Raw genomic sequence first — 15,418 nt, 5'->3', positions numbered from 1 at the left:
AGTCTCGGCAGCAGAAAGGCCCGCAGAGATCCCAGCAGTCTCAGCCACGAAATCCCCCACCTACACAGTCTGCTCACCAGCCACAACTCTATCATTTGCAGTCCCAGGTGGAGAGTGAGTATCACTCAGTACCTCCACTTCAGCAGTATCTGCCAGCTCCATCTCAGCAGTATTTGGTGGCTCCACCCCAGCAGTACCTGCTACCTCCACCCCAGCAGTACTTATTACCTCCACCCCAGCAGTATCAGCCACCATTCTCTTATCAGCCTTCGACCCAGTCATACCAACCTTCGCAGGATCAGAGTCAGCCCTCTTCTTCTATCCAGAGGGGTCAGCCATCAGGTCTTGAGCCGGGTCATGTTTATGCTTTGACTCGTGAGGAGGCACAGCGAGCTGGAGGATCTGTTATCCGAGGTATTATTTCTGTTTATAATATTCCTGCGGATATATTGATAGATACGGGTAGCTCGCATTCCTTTATTTCTCCTGAGTTTGTATGCAAGATTAGGAGGGTCCCAACTCTTCGACCTTATGGATTATCAGTAGTGACACCATCAGGTGGAGTATTGATGTCAGATCAGGAGATCAAGAGTTGCCCTTTAACTTTTGATAGTCATATCCTTACTGGGGATCTACAAGTGCTAGAGATGACTGAATTCGATATTATTTTGGGTATGGATTAGTTGTCAGAGCATCATGCCACTGTCGATTGTCGAGCCAAAGTGGTGACTTTTCAACCCTTAGATCAATCATCATGGGAATTTATTGGGATCAATGATCGAGGGGTATCTATTATCTCAGCTCTCCAGGCTCAGCAGTTGTTGGCTCGGGGATGCAAGGGGTATCTCTTGTCTTTAGTAAATTCCAATGTGGATAGTTTTGTCCAGCTTTCTGATGTCCACATAATACGTGAATATCCCGACGTATTTCCTGAAGAACTTCCTGGCTTGCCACCTCGGCGACAGGTAGAGTTTGCCATTGAGTTGCTTCCTGGCACAGCTTCAATATCGAAAGCTCCATATCGGATGGCGCCAAGAGAACTAGAGGAACTAAAGATCCAGCTTCAGGAGTTGCTAGACAAGGGTTTTATCCGTCCTAGTGTTTCTCCTTGGGGTGCTCCGGTGCTCTTTGTTAAGAAAAAGGATGGATCCTTAAGGCTCTGCATTGATTATAGGCAGTTAAACTCAGCAACTATCAAGAACAAGTATCCTCTACCTAGAATAGATGATTTATTTGATCAGCTTAAAGGTACCTGTGTGTACTCAAGGATTGATTTAAGATCAGGCTATCACCAGTTACGGGTTAGAGATACAGATATTCAGAAGACTGCCTTCCGTACTCGGTATGGACATTATGAGTTTTTGGTAATGCCGTTTGGGTTTACCAATGCTCCTGCAGCTTTTATGGATATGATGAACCGGGTATTCTTAGAATATTTAGACCGGTTTGTTATTGTCTTTATTGATGACATTCTGGTATATTCGCGATCAGAAGAGGAACACGAACAACATCTCAGAATAGTTCTAGAAACTTTACGGAAGGAACGCTTATATGCAAAGTTTAGTAAATGTGCTTTTTGGCTTACTTCTGTGGGATTTCTAGGGCATGTAATCTCTAGTAAAGGGATTTCAGTAGACCCCCAGAAGATTGAAGCAGTTGACCGATGGGAACAACCAAAGTCAGTGCAGGAAATTCGTAGTTTTCTCGGATTAGCTGGGTACTATCGGAGATTTGTGGAAGGATTTTCTAGTATTGCTGCACCTTTGACTCGATTAACTAGAAAAGGAGTCAAGTTTACTTGGTCTGAGGCTTGTGAAGCAAGCTTCCAAGAGCTCAAGCAGAGATTGGTGAGTGCTCCAGTATTAGTTATTCCCTCTGGAGATGATGGATTCATTCTTTACACGGATGCATCTATTCAAGGATTAGGGGCAGTTTTGATGCAGTATGATAGAGTAGTAGCTTATGCTTCTCGTCAGCTAAAAGATCATGAGAAGAATTATCCCGTGCATGATTTAGAATTAGCGACCATCATTTTTGCCCTTAAAATTTGGAGACATTATCTCTACGGTATTACCTTTGAGATATTCACCGATCACAAGAGTCTGAAATATCTTTTCACTCAGAAAGAGTTAAACCTTCGACAGAGAAGGTGGATGGAGTTTCTGAAAGACTATGACTGCACTATCAACTACCATCCTGGAAAAGCTAATGTAGTCGCAGATGCATTGAGCAGGAAGTCTAGAGGAGTATTGGCAACTCACAGGGTGGCAGTTACAGATCTAGTCAGACAGTTTTCAGAGTTAGATTTAACTGAAGTAGGGCAAACACAGCGTGGTATACTGGTCTCCTTGATCGCACAGTCCCCATTGGTGGAGCGGATTAAGGAAAGTCAAATGGAAGACCAGTATCTCAGATCTATAGCTAGTGAGTTGGAATTAGGCCCCAAGCCAGAATTCACACGTGATATGGATGGATCTCTTGTCGATTGCACCAACAGGTACATCCTGTTAAGGAGGATCTTCTTCGAGAAGCCCACCGATCGAGATTTGCAGTTCATCCTGGTGGTACACGGATGTATCGAGACTTGAAGCGATCATATTGGTGGAAAGGTATGAAAAGAGATATTGCAGACTTTGTAGCTCGGTGTCTAGTTTGCCAGCAAGTTAAGGCAGAACACCAGAGACCGACCGGGTTACTTCAGAAGATTGTAGTACCGGAATGGAAGTGGGAGCATGTCACTATGGATTTTGTCACGGGGTTACCAAGGACCCAGAGGAGACATGATTCAATCTGGGTGATTGTCGATCGGTTAACTAAATCCTCACATTTCTTACCGATTCGTAAGACAGAATCTCTAGATCGTCTAGCAGAGTTATATTGCAGAGAAATTATTAAACTCCATGGTATTCCCCTCAGTATTATTTCTGATAGAGATCCACGTTTTACTTCGAGATTCTGGCAAAGTTTCCAAAAGGCGTTGGGAACCGAGCTGCGCTTTAGCACCGCTTTTCATCCTCAGACTGATGGACAGTCGGAGCGCACTATCCAGACTCTAGAGGATCTGTTGCGTGCTTGTGTGCTAGATTTTGGGGGTAGTTGGGAGGACCACCTACATTTGGTAGAGTTTGCTTATAATAACAGTTACCACTCTGCTATTCAAATGGCACCGTTTGAGGCACTTTATGGCAGAGCATGTAGATCTCCTATCTTATGGGATGAGGTCGGTGAACGTCAACTCTTGGGCCCTCAGAGTGTTCAGCATGATGCTGAGCTTATACGAACTATTAGACAGAGACTATTGACTGCTCAGAGTCGCCAAAAGAGTTACGCAGATAAAAGACGAAGAATGTTAGAATTCACAGTAGGTGATCACGTATTTCTTCGTGTTTCACCCATAAAGGGAGTTAAGAGATTTGGGTTAAAAGGGAAGTTAGCACCCAGATTTATCGGACCTTTCCAGATTCTTGACCGGATTGGTGCTGTTGCATATCGACTTGCTTTACCCCCAGCTTTAGCAGGAGTACATAATGTCTTTCATGTTTCTATGCTGCGGAAGTATGTTCCGGATCCGACACATGTCTTGAAAGATCTTGTAGTTCCCCTACAGTCTGATGCGACATACGAAGAATTCCCTGTTCGTATTCTAGATCGCAAGGAACATCGGTTGAGGAACAAATGCCTTCGTCTCGTAAAAGTTGGGTGGCAGCACCACTCTGATCAAGAAGCAACTTGGGAGCGTGAGGAGGATATGCGTATCGGATATCCTCATTTATTTACCTCAGGTATCAATTCTCCTCAATTACTTAAATTTGGGGACCAAATTTCTTTTAGTGGGGGAGAATGTTAGGTATTAAAAAAAAAAAAAAAAAAAAAAATCAACAAGCCATACCTGTCCACGTGCCCCTTCCCCCTTCTTTTCCTTTTTTCTTCCCTTCCCCCACCGAACCTTGCAACCCCTCCTTCTTCTCTTTTCCTTGCTTCTCGTCAACAGCAGAAAAGGAGAAATCGCAGCAGCTCCTTTCTCTTCTCCGGTGGTGACGAAGGGTAGATCCCTTCCCTTTCTTCTTCTCCAGATTTGCGACCCCCTTCTCTCTTTTTCTCTTCTCCGACGGCAACAAGCTTCCTCTTCCTTGCTGCTGTCCTGCTTCTCGGCAACATCGTCGGAGCTCCTCGGAGTGTGCCGGAGCTCGCCGGACCACTAGGAAAGGGGGGAAAACAAAGCCCTAGTTGCTACTGGTGACGTGTTTCTGGGTTGTTTCAGCGAACACGCAGGTTCCGCTGTGCCTTCGCCGGACCGCTCGCGGAGCTAGCTGAGGCGGCCAACGACGAAGGGAAAATAACCCTAGTTGCTGTCCTCATTTCCAGCAGCCACATAAAACCCTTAGAAGGTATATTTTAGGTTGCTTTGGGTTAAGTTAATGTGTAGATTTTAGGTCATTATTATTATTAGATAGTATTTTGATTATTTAAGTTATGTTTGATATTGTGTTTGTAGATCCGAGCTCGAGTGGAGCACGGTGACCTGCCGATACTCGGAGATTTTTGCTGTATATAAGGTGGATACATCTACTCTTGTCTATTTCCTTGTGCATGAATAAATATATAAATTGGAATATGTATAGGTTATATTATTGTTTTCAAAATGGGGATTAAACTGATATTATAAATAGCGAAATGGGTTAAAATATTAAAATTATTGGAGGGTAAATAATTAATATTATTTCTTGTTCACATGTGGGTTCATATAGGGATTGATATGGGAAGGGTTGTTTTTTTTTAAATTAAAGAAATATTCTGAATTTCTCTTCTGTTGATACCTTGTCTCTTTTGACTTGCTTGACCTTTCATACTTCATGCTTTTGATACTCTATCTGTTGATACTTGTAGCTTTTTATCTGTGGACCCTATAATGATAAATTAATAGACTTGATACGAAAATATTACCTTGATTGACCATTCAATATGAAAAGAGAATAAACATGATAAATGGATGAATATAATCATAAAGGTGAAATAATAAAGATAGTAAATGAAGAATTAAAAAGTGAAGACTATGAGCCTAGCTTTATACCAGAGCTCTATACTAGAGTACTGGACCGCCCACATGTTATTGTGGTAGCGCGGCGGCCGCGGTCCAGAGTCCTGACCGTACACCCGAGGCGTGTTGGCGTGATGTAGCCCTCGGTCAGTTTATTATGTCTTCCACCGGTGAGGGCTGATAGCCCGTACGTCAGATGACGTATGCGACAGTTTTATACTCTTAGGAGGCTTTTAGCCTATCCATATGATATTTCACTCTGATGATATTGGCTCCAGTGATTCACTTTTTAGTTGATTTATCAGATTCAGACTATTGATATATATGTTGATCTTACCATGATAACTTATAATTTAGTGATTAAATAATAAGATTGAAAAATTGATTTTATTAATGATGACAAGTGATGATAAGGTGAAGATCCCAAACTCTATCTAAAAATTTTACCTGATTATAGATAATGAGAAGATGATTATACATATATATGTATAAAGGTAGAACTTTAAGAATAATCCTAAAGTTGTAACAAAAGATGATGATTTATTCTACTTCCTTGACTTCTTCAATAAGATTAAATTCATGCACATCTTTCTTGAGTATCCACTTAGCCATTTGGCTAATTTGCTACATTCCATGGTCTCTAGTTTTGCAGACACAGGGATCCTTTTGATATTACTGTTGATTTTGGACTTTCATATAGAGTTGCTTAGAGATCTCGACGTGCTGATTTTCTGGTTTGTTTTACTTTTGGTTTCGCTGTATTTACATTTTTCACTTTTGTTACAGATGTCGTTTATCTGTATAGTAATTGTAGTCTATGGATAGATATATATATAATTGATACATTTCGTGGTTATGTTGTTTCTATTTTATGTATGTTCCAGCCGTGTGGGCTGATGAATATGTTGTTTATGTTTATATATGGTGATGTATGTATGTATGCTTTATATTGTCACCGGTACAGGGGAGATGCTGTCGGATTTTTGTCTGGCAGGGACTCCTCTGGGGCGTGACAGCCACAGTAGTGTTACTTCGTTTCTCTTCTTCGCTGCCTGACTTGAGCGTCGGAGGGTCGTCGTCTGGAAACCCCTCCCGGCTCGGCTTCTTTGCAGATTCGCCGGAGATCCACATCACCAGTCGAAGACAACGGAGAGTGCCACGTCCCCAGTATCCATCGACTCACCGCTCGGACAGGATCATCCTTCATTTTTTTTCAAAAAATAAAAATTTTATTTAATAACCAATGATTACTTCTTAAACAGTTAAACATATATTTATATAAATTCTAGACTCAAAGACAGAATGGAAAGAAATCTTAATAATCCTAATATATAGATTGCAATGCAAAAGAGGAAAATTTATAATAAAAATTGTAACAAAAAACACACAATATTTATATAGATAAATTTTAATCCATAAATATCTATCACATAAAAAATATCCTAAATATTAAAAAATAAAAATTACTAAAATTATAAAAAAATTGAATCCTCCGAAAATGTCCTAAATGTTTTTTTTTTATTTTGAAACTTGGCTATTATAGATTCCCTAATAACAAACATAGAATTTTAAGTTTTGCACACAAACGTGACAGAACTTGATTTTGAGTTCTAAATCAAAAGTTACGATTCATTAAAAATTAAGTTCTCTTATATTGATCTGCATCAGCAATGTAACATTACTCTATGTATATAATTCAGCTTTTGGTGCCTTTTCAACTCATTAACTTATCCAAAAATAAGCCTAATGATTATATTAATCCACATTCATATCGTCAAATTAATTTAATCTCAATCAATCTGTTGTTCAAACTCAAACAATAGTATCTTTAATTTCTATCCTAATTTTATATATTTCATTTTATGGTTCTTGTTCTCATCTCAACTAAAACACATGAATACTGATTGAAAACTTGTTGCTCTTGTCATCGTGAGCTCATCAGTTCTTCCCACTCCCTGTACGATGATTTTGATGGAAACTGCAGGCCAACACTTTTATTGAAAAGGACTCGATCAGGTTCAGTCTGCTGGGAGTGGGGGCATCGCCATCACGTAAAGTAGCTACACTGAAAAGTCAAATGATCATTAGTTGGAGAATATACACAGCCGTAACAATGCATCTATCTAATCAAAGGAAAATCAAAAGGCAAAATGATTCATTTTGATAATATATATATATCACGACTGTACAATCATGGGGATTAATTGGACATCATAAAGTAACTCACTGTGTATATGAATGTTAGCATTGTCGAGTAAAAAGCAATTTACATTGCATGGCTGTTTACATGAGAACCACAAAAAGTTGCATCAATCGTTATCGAAGTACCAATTCTAATCTGAGCAATCTTGAGGAATTTGTTGAAAAAATCTTCTGAAATTCTTCTAGTTTCCAACAGACTTTGAGCGTCATGGCTGACGTTGAGGTAATGGGCAGTGACTTGTAGAAACTCTCTCGCAACTAGCTGCTACCCCATCGAGTCCATCTAAACCGAGGGGAACCCGATCGATATGGATGGTTGATTCTGCAAAGGGAAGGAATTGTAGGGAATAATGAAGCAAATATGTATTATACAAGATTAAACTAGAAAGAAATACTCCTTCAGCATAACATTAAATACCAGATTAAAGAAATACAAGACATACAATAGAAGACGATGCTGCTGACTTGAATGTTTAAGGCCACTGATGATTTAAATTATATATGGGCGAGATGCTCAAAATAGGAAGAAAAGCTTAAGTAGTAAACAAGATAGGTTAGCTGTTCAACTGGATATATTTCAGTGAGAAAGTGTAGGGCACAGGAGGACAGAGCCAACTATATGTGTCTATGTATTAATAAAAAGTCCAACACACAACAAAAGGCATAAATGGTGGATTGAAATCAGCTTTCTCAACATCATGTTTTAAGAATTGCATTTTTTTCACCAAAGAATTGAGAAATAGCTTGCATCTGGTCATTCATTATATGTAATATATGGTAAAGGAGGCCAAATCTTCCTACAATAAATAGACTTGTAATTTATAAGGCACAATATCACTAGTTAACCATTTCGATTAAACAAGGGAAAAAAATACTAGATCAAAAAATAAAGTCATTCCGTAACAGATTAAATAAGGATGAACATACATCAGCTTGGAAGTGGAGACATCTGAATATTTTCTTGTAGTGCTCCTTCTGATCCAGGCTGAGAATCCAAAGAACCTCTTCTAAATCTTCCAAGTGAAGTTGCTTCAAAAATACCTAGTTATATTTTAACATGATCATGATCAAAGAAAATTGTTAAACAAAATGGGACTGGCGGCTCAACTTCATACATTTCAACTGTGTATTATGCATGCTAGTGACACAAAATAGCAAGTGACCATCATCAAGCCTTATTTGTCTTAATTATTGGGGCCAGCTCAGATGAATATTATCCTTCCATATGGAGCTTCTGTTGAGTTCACGTAAAGTTATATCACTATTCAAATCAATTAAATCATTATTACATTAACTAATGTTTTATTTTGCTCCATGCACTTTAGACTCATAGATTCCAGTCTTCGACCTATACACTCTTACTCTCCTTTAAACATGTTCATATCATCTCAACATATTGTTTCTCATCTTATTATCTATTGAAGCTATATATAATTATTCTCAATTTTTTATTATATTCTCATCTTATTATCTATTGAAGCTATATATAATTATTCTCAATTTTTTATTATATTCTCATCTTATTATCTATTGAAGCTATATATAATTATTCTCAATTTTTTATTATATTCTTTCTAGTAGCTCAACACATTTATTTTAATATTTTCATCTCTGCTATGTTAACTTCATGTGTGTGCACGTGCGCGCACACAAAACTATGGTGCTGGAACACAATTGTGGCATTGCCTAAGTAGCATGATTCATTGGTCTTGATCACATTAAATTTAGGAATATATGTGATATCACCACAAAAACACATACACATAAAGGAAAAGCTAGTGAATTATAAGTGGGATCATTGTGAATTCTGTCTGAAGACATGTGCATTCTCTGTGAACTTAATCCTTTGAATACTGTATAAAAAATACAGGGGCATCCTTGTATATAAGACACCAATCTGTTGGACCATATATCAACTTCTCAAAACTTTGTCTGCTTTCTAATCACAAAAGAAGTCATTCTAGACACTAAATACGGTATGAAAATGGAGTATGTTATAACAAGAGAGAGATTGAAGCATACCAAATCCCAAAATCGAACAACAAATCACAAAACCCATAAGAGAAAAATCCATTTGATACAAGATTTCCATGACAATGATTCCTCCTCCTGAAATCATTAGATGCCTTGGAGAAGAAAAAACAAGATGCAGCCTGCGAAATGTTCAACAAAAAAGTGTGGACAGGTATTAGCAAAAGTCAAAACAAAGATCAGGAGAGAGATCATTGACCAATACAAGAAAGACCCATGATAGACCATTATAATGACACTCACAGTTCAGCCACAGATCTTTTATGAGAACTAAGAAAATCATTACTATTCTTGGTTGTGTTCTATTGTCAATCATGCGTATAGCATAAAACAATTATAGCAGTATGAACATACAGCAATAGTCATTGAACTTAGCTTGACTGATTCAGAATTAACATAGATTCTGTAATATCTTAAGTTCTTTGAATTATGATTGATTATTCTTGTTCACCTAAGCTGTTACAATACTTTCGTTATTTTTTATTTCAGTGTCTATTTTGATAATGAACTATATTATCAATTAGCTAACTTTGTAGTATTATAGGTGTTAGCATAACTAAAACAAAATATTTTCTATCTCAACTTTTAATTGGTGATTTTATTATTTTCAGTTTAAGTCCGCAAAAAAAGTCAGAAAAATACAGTGGCTCAAAGCTTGTGGAGGACATTGATATGTCCAACTCTAACAACAACCCTGATGTTTCTTTTTATTTGCAGTGAATTAAGAGGACATTGCAGACTGGCTCTCCCAAGACCCCACAATGGCAAGAGATTTCAGTTTTTTGCACTTCAAAGTCAATGGACAATCTAGAAATTTCCATACAAAGAATGAAAGATAAGATATGCAAACATCTTGTGAACCCAGATAAACATGACCTTTAAGTGATAGCTAATCATTAAGAGTTTCTATAAGGGTAGTATTATTGTGAAGAAGTTCCATAGGCAATTTACCTTTCTTCAGCAATGTTATCGGCATAGAATATGAAAATAATTCCAAAAATGATTGTACTCAAGTATGCCCAGCTTGGAAACTGAAACTTAATAATACTATCAGACGTTGATCCCTGCAGCCAATCAATTAAAAGTGAATATTAACAGACCAAACCAAAACACAACTTCTGGGTTACTTTGGTGTAAATACCACACAAAAACACATGATTGTCTTCAGTTAACACTTACTAATATTGTGTCCCACATGGCAAGAGGAAAAAGAAAGCATGTCGCAGAAGCAACACTCATTGCATGAAGTCTCCTTTTAAGTTGATTCTACAATAAATATTAATAAATGATTAGCTATAATGAAATTCTCTAACCTTTAGTTACATATAAGATCAATGAGGATGGTAAATGTTTTTTTTTAATAAAAATGGCAAATAGTTTTCTAGTAAAATTACACTTTTGACAGAATACAAAAAAAATTCTAGCAAGGGTGATAATTTTTTTTTTAAAAAAAATAAAGATGACAAATAGTTTTCATTTAAGAGCTAACGATTTTTTCCTTATAAAGACAAACTAATAGTACCTTGAGAGATATACGCCGTGCAATGACCCTCCTCAATGCTGATAAAATACCCGCCGAAATGGGCACCACTAATTCTTTGAGTTCTAAAGCTGGTTTTGCTTGTCCAAGTGATTCTTTGTTAAAGCTATCTGAGTGCCATTAATAAGTCAAGCAGCATTTGCTTCTAGTTCATCAAATTTCTATAAAAAGTAATGACCATGTTATAATGCTACAATTCAAGAGAGAGAGAGAGAGAGAGAGAGAGAGAGACACACACACACACACACAAAAAAGACAAAACAAAAGAAGGTGAAGGTTAAGTTAAAATATTCAGTTTGTAATGGATACAAAATGGTGAATTTGTTCTTGTAGCCCACCCTTTCAAGAGTAAATAGTAGGATGCCAACATTGCAAAGAGTCCACCCACCTGGAAAGTTCGAAACATCAGTAGCAAATACCACATAATTGCAGAAAGGCATATCAGTCTACCTAAGAGAAAGGTTTCATGTTTTAGATGTTTGCATGTAATTTTCCCAGAAAACACCCATGGACTTTATTGTGCAAATTTGTTGAATTTATGCCAGACAAAAGAATAATTGTAAACAAAATCATAATGTGCATGCAAGGCATCTGGCATGTTGTTATGGAACAACCAAGACGTTCTTCCTGAGTTCCTGACACAAACTCTAACCTAGACTGGGCTAATCAAACTCTGAGCCTTGCCAGCCATTTGAAGAGGAATTTTTTAAAGTGTTACCTATCTCCTAATTGCCTGGCCACCTAATCACACATTAATATGGATAGCCAGTAAGAAAGAATGAAACCGTATGTGAAGCAATCAGCTAATGAGGGACCTTTGTTTGCCATAAATAGGAAAGCAGTTGAACTCAATTTAAATTAGAAATAGAGAACTGATCACGACCACTCCTGTAATCCTGTTAGGATTCAAGGTGACAGTGGTAAATAATTTATCCTAACAAAGTGAAGACTTTACTGACATATGGAAGAACAGAAGGTGAGAAACCTTAGGTGTTACTCTCCCCTTCTTATTGTTCGCTTTTGAGGAGCTTCTTATCTTTCTAGAACTTCAGAAGACATATCAAAAGTAAATCTTATCACATAGCTGCATATTGAACCATTTATTGAAACTAAGTACTAGCTCAAATGCATCAGGTAGTGAATTTGCCAACCGAGTCTTTCTTCAGCAAGTACTCACTCAAGATTTTGTCAAACTGTTAAGTAAAAAAAATGAACAAGTGGCAAAAAAATTATCCTCCAGTATTGACTATTTGGAGTTCTTAATATTAAAGGAGGCAACCAACCTTTCTCCAAATATGTACTTTCCTTCCATATAATGCTGCAGATAAGACCCCAAGGACAGCACCTGCATACTCTGCTAGTAGAGCACTGAAATTGAAAAGAGGAGCAATAAGATCTCAGCACAGGAATGAACATGGAAATAAAATGAGTTTAGCAGGTGTTGAGAATTTGAGTTTGGGGTGAGTCATAAGACAAATCTGGCAATAGATACTTTAACACAGAAGTTGTTTATGGCAATGGCGACTCATTAAAAATGTTCTTGTTTGCTAAAAACAAAAAATAATAATAATAATTTTGGACTTCCAACAAAGATTTCAAATGGATGACCAGATGATAACTTAAAAAATCTATGAAATGCCTAATTCAACAAGATAGCTGATTAGACCTTCATGCATGACAGAATAAGATTGGCTTAGGTTTCCTGTGTCATGGGTTCAGCTTGAACTTTGTAAGCTAAAATTAATTAGCTATTTTTCATGCACTTGTTTACCTAGATAAACTTCCATTATTTATCATGAAACCAAGTATTTCTTATATCAATTTTCATCCTTTTACAGTTAGGTACAATTCTACAATTAGAAAACATTTTTTTGCTTGTTTTTCAGCTAGTCATAAGCAGAATTCTACACAAGAAATAGTTCAAACAAAATTTAAATTAAGCTGAAGCATACATCAGTGGCCCACATGATTGAAGTCCCTTTCCCCATAGTACAAAATATGATGCCATAATCCCACCGTTAATCACAGTTGGTATTACCTGAAAGATGGCTAAAAGTCAGACTAACAACGAATTCATGAAGTTAGATAAGTAGGTAGCTCACTTTTGGCATACAATGAAAAAGCATCTTACATCACCTGAGAATTTGGCAGAGGCCTCCCTTTCCAAGGCTTTTGCAGAACTAGGAATATAACAGAAGCTGGAACCAGGCAACTGAAAATGAAAGCTACTACACTGTCTCCGTGATGGGCTAGATAATGGTACAAGGAGTAAACAGACCATATTCTCATGAAGTTCCCAACAACATGTATTATCTGCAAGGGAGCTTGCCTAAGAAAGCAAATTCCAAAAAAGTATGAAGGATAAGTTTGTTACTTGAGTCTATTTCAAGCAGAAGATAGCATTAGCAAACAAGATGTAAGAAAATATATACATAAAGGTTCATTTATGGCAAGATCATACAAACAGGTAATCATCATCACCATTATTATTGTCAAGTGAGTTCCGACTATTTGGAGTTGGCTACATATGTCTTATCCTTCAATTAAACTAAATCCAGGCTATTAATAGCAATATTCAAAATCACTTATCACCATTTACTATGCTAAGTTAATGGCTACTGCACACTAGTTAGGAATTCTAAATTGAGCATTCTATGAATTATGGTGCTAAAACAAATAAAAATGTTGCCCACAAAAAATTCACTGTGCCTCTACAAAGGACCCCAGTATTCCTTATATTAGAAGAATCTTGATAGGAACCAAGTTCTACATGTGGACTAGGTGTTGGATGCTTGGCTTGTATATTCCAGGAGGGGCAAAACAAAAAGGGGCCTGAACAAAATTAATATATAGTAGACAGTTTATGTTTTAGAGTAGTTATATCTTTGTGGCAGTTATGTTAGCATGTTTTAGACTATGTGTGTGATTATAAGTTTGTGTGATGTTACAGGGGGGAGGATCTGAGAATTATTGTCAAAAAAAAGAGCACTGGCTTTGGCTAGGGGAGAGAGTTTTTTTAACCAGATTTGAGTGTTTTTTGTTGTACTGTTTGTGTTAACCCTAATAAAATTATGTGTGTTTCTCAATTCTGATTTTTGGAACTCTAAGAAATCTCTGGTGAATATTTCCAGCAGTGTGTTTCATAAAAGAGTCTAGCCTTCAGCAACGCTCCTTGTGTCAGTAACATACTAACCTGTAGGAATATTATGTATTGTTATGGAAGGATGGAATGAGCAGGAAAAAAACGAAGCCAACAAATTTGCCAAAGGTGATTCAGTAATTCTGATGTGACCTAGACAAGATTGACAATAGTAGTTCAACATGGTTGTCTATAAAAATCAGCATCAGACAACACCAAAGGGCTTAGACTGGCAATCACTCCTGATTTCAAGCTATGAAAAAAGTGCACTAATTCAATCCAGTCCAACTCGAATTTGGAATTATCTGCACACCAAAAATTGTAGTAGGCCTTAGCACAGAAAGTGTCCATCAAAAAAAGTGCCCCAATCTCACAGATCTAAAATAGCTCCAGCTTCACTTGCACATTCTCATGAAGAAAGAGTTATGCCCATGAGGTCCCACAATGCAGAATCTAAGACCATTTTTCATAGTTCTACCTAGCAAGCAGAGAGGCAACAGAAATCATCAATTTTCAAATAGTAAACTCTTGACTTTGGAGCATCAATTTCAGAACAATAAGGTTATTTATAGTCACGACTGCTGCTAAACAATCAAAAACATGATGCAGGTAGCTATTTCAAGAATCATTAGACCAATACATTTAGAAATTTCCTAGCATCAACATTCTTAGAGAATCAAAAACAAATCAACCCCGAATGGGACCTCCAAAATATAGTATAATTGTCACATAAGGTCAATCGAGGTGCCCTGCAGAAGAAAATTATGGCAAAGAAGTGCCTCTAAAGTGTAACGGCTTATGCTTTCTTCTGTCAAGTTCCGTGATTTCCTCTTTTTTCCCCCTCTCCCACTGCACGCATATCCCAATGTAATGCTTCTTCATACGGTTTCAATCAACAATTACACGATTGCTGCATAAGGTCAATCGAAGGGCATACAATAACACTCACAAATCCTGAGTACAAAAACGCTTATTTGATGCCCTAACGCCAAAAAACAAAAAAAAAATCCTCCAAAACGAGAGCGAGGGGACTCACCTTGAACTGGAAGCAACCGAGCGCGCATCGGAACTGGGAGATTTCGGAGACATCATCGTGACTCGTGCGACCTGAGCTCCTCGATTTGGTCAAGAGATCAATCAAAAAAGCGAAGCAGAAGTGAAGGAGCAGATCGAGAGTGAACAAACCGGTTCGATAACTAAACTGGTCCGAACTCCGAAGCCGGTCGATGCCCTATGATTAATCCGGAGCCGAAATACTCAGGGACTTTTGGTTCTTTTATAGGAATAAGAATCAAAATGAAAATCATTGTATTATGAAATAAGAATAAGTATGAATATGGATATCACTCTAAAGGGGCGGGATCTCCTGGTCCGCAATTTGCGGACCAGGGGATGGTCCACTGATCTGGACCTTTGATTTGAATGGACCCCATCTTTAAATAAGTGGGGTTCATTCAAATCAAAGGTC

At 37.5% G+C, this 15,418-nt stretch overlaps 1 protein-coding gene and 1 long non-coding RNA gene across 4 annotated transcripts; one reads left to right on the top strand and one right to left on the bottom strand.

The window, feature by feature from the left end:
• Positions 1-287: 287 nt before the first annotated feature.
• Positions 288-5,732, top strand: LOC121969444. Its single transcript, XR_006108564.1, has 3 exons — positions 288-414; positions 4,496-4,556; positions 5,683-5,732. It is a non-coding gene; the product is annotated as an uncharacterized LOC121969444 (long non-coding RNA).
• A 1,101-nt stretch (positions 5,733-6,833) lies between these two features.
• Positions 6,834-15,187, bottom strand: LOC121969443. 3 transcript variants are annotated; one of them, XR_006108563.1, is made up of 12 exons: positions 14,987-15,187; positions 12,948-13,140; positions 12,764-12,849; positions 12,095-12,179; positions 11,121-11,199; positions 10,794-10,921; positions 10,451-10,537; positions 10,223-10,335; positions 9,263-9,393; positions 8,168-8,281; positions 7,367-7,562; positions 6,834-7,103 (listed from the first exon to the last, which is right to left on the bottom strand). XR_006108563.1 is itself a non-coding variant. In XM_042519553.1 (12 exons), exons 2-11 carry the CDS (start codon positions 15,040-15,042, stop codon positions 8,169-8,171), a joined length of 1,071 nt encoding a protein of 356 aa, XP_042375487.1. In that variant the 5' UTR covers positions 15,043-15,057; positions 15,136-15,176; the 3' UTR covers positions 7,174-7,562; position 8,168. The 3 variants fall into 3 exon arrangements, 2 of the variants coding, with proteins under 2 accessions (XP_042375487.1, XP_042375488.1); XM_042519553.1 differs by lacking the exon at positions 6,834-7,103 and having other exon boundaries at positions 7,174-7,562; positions 14,987-15,057; positions 15,136-15,176; XM_042519554.1 differs by lacking the exon at positions 6,834-7,103 and having other exon boundaries at positions 7,174-7,562; positions 12,948-13,124.
• Positions 15,188-15,418: the final 231 nt, after the last annotated feature.

This window comes from Zingiber officinale, chromosome 4A (genome assembly GCF_018446385.1).
Source record: "Zingiber officinale cultivar Zhangliang chromosome 4A, Zo_v1.1, whole genome shotgun sequence".
NCBI lineage: Eukaryota > Viridiplantae > Streptophyta > Magnoliopsida > Zingiberales > Zingiberaceae > Zingiber > Zingiber officinale.
Note: the sequence above shows the minus strand (reverse complement) of the source record. Positions and strands in the feature narration are given on the sequence as shown.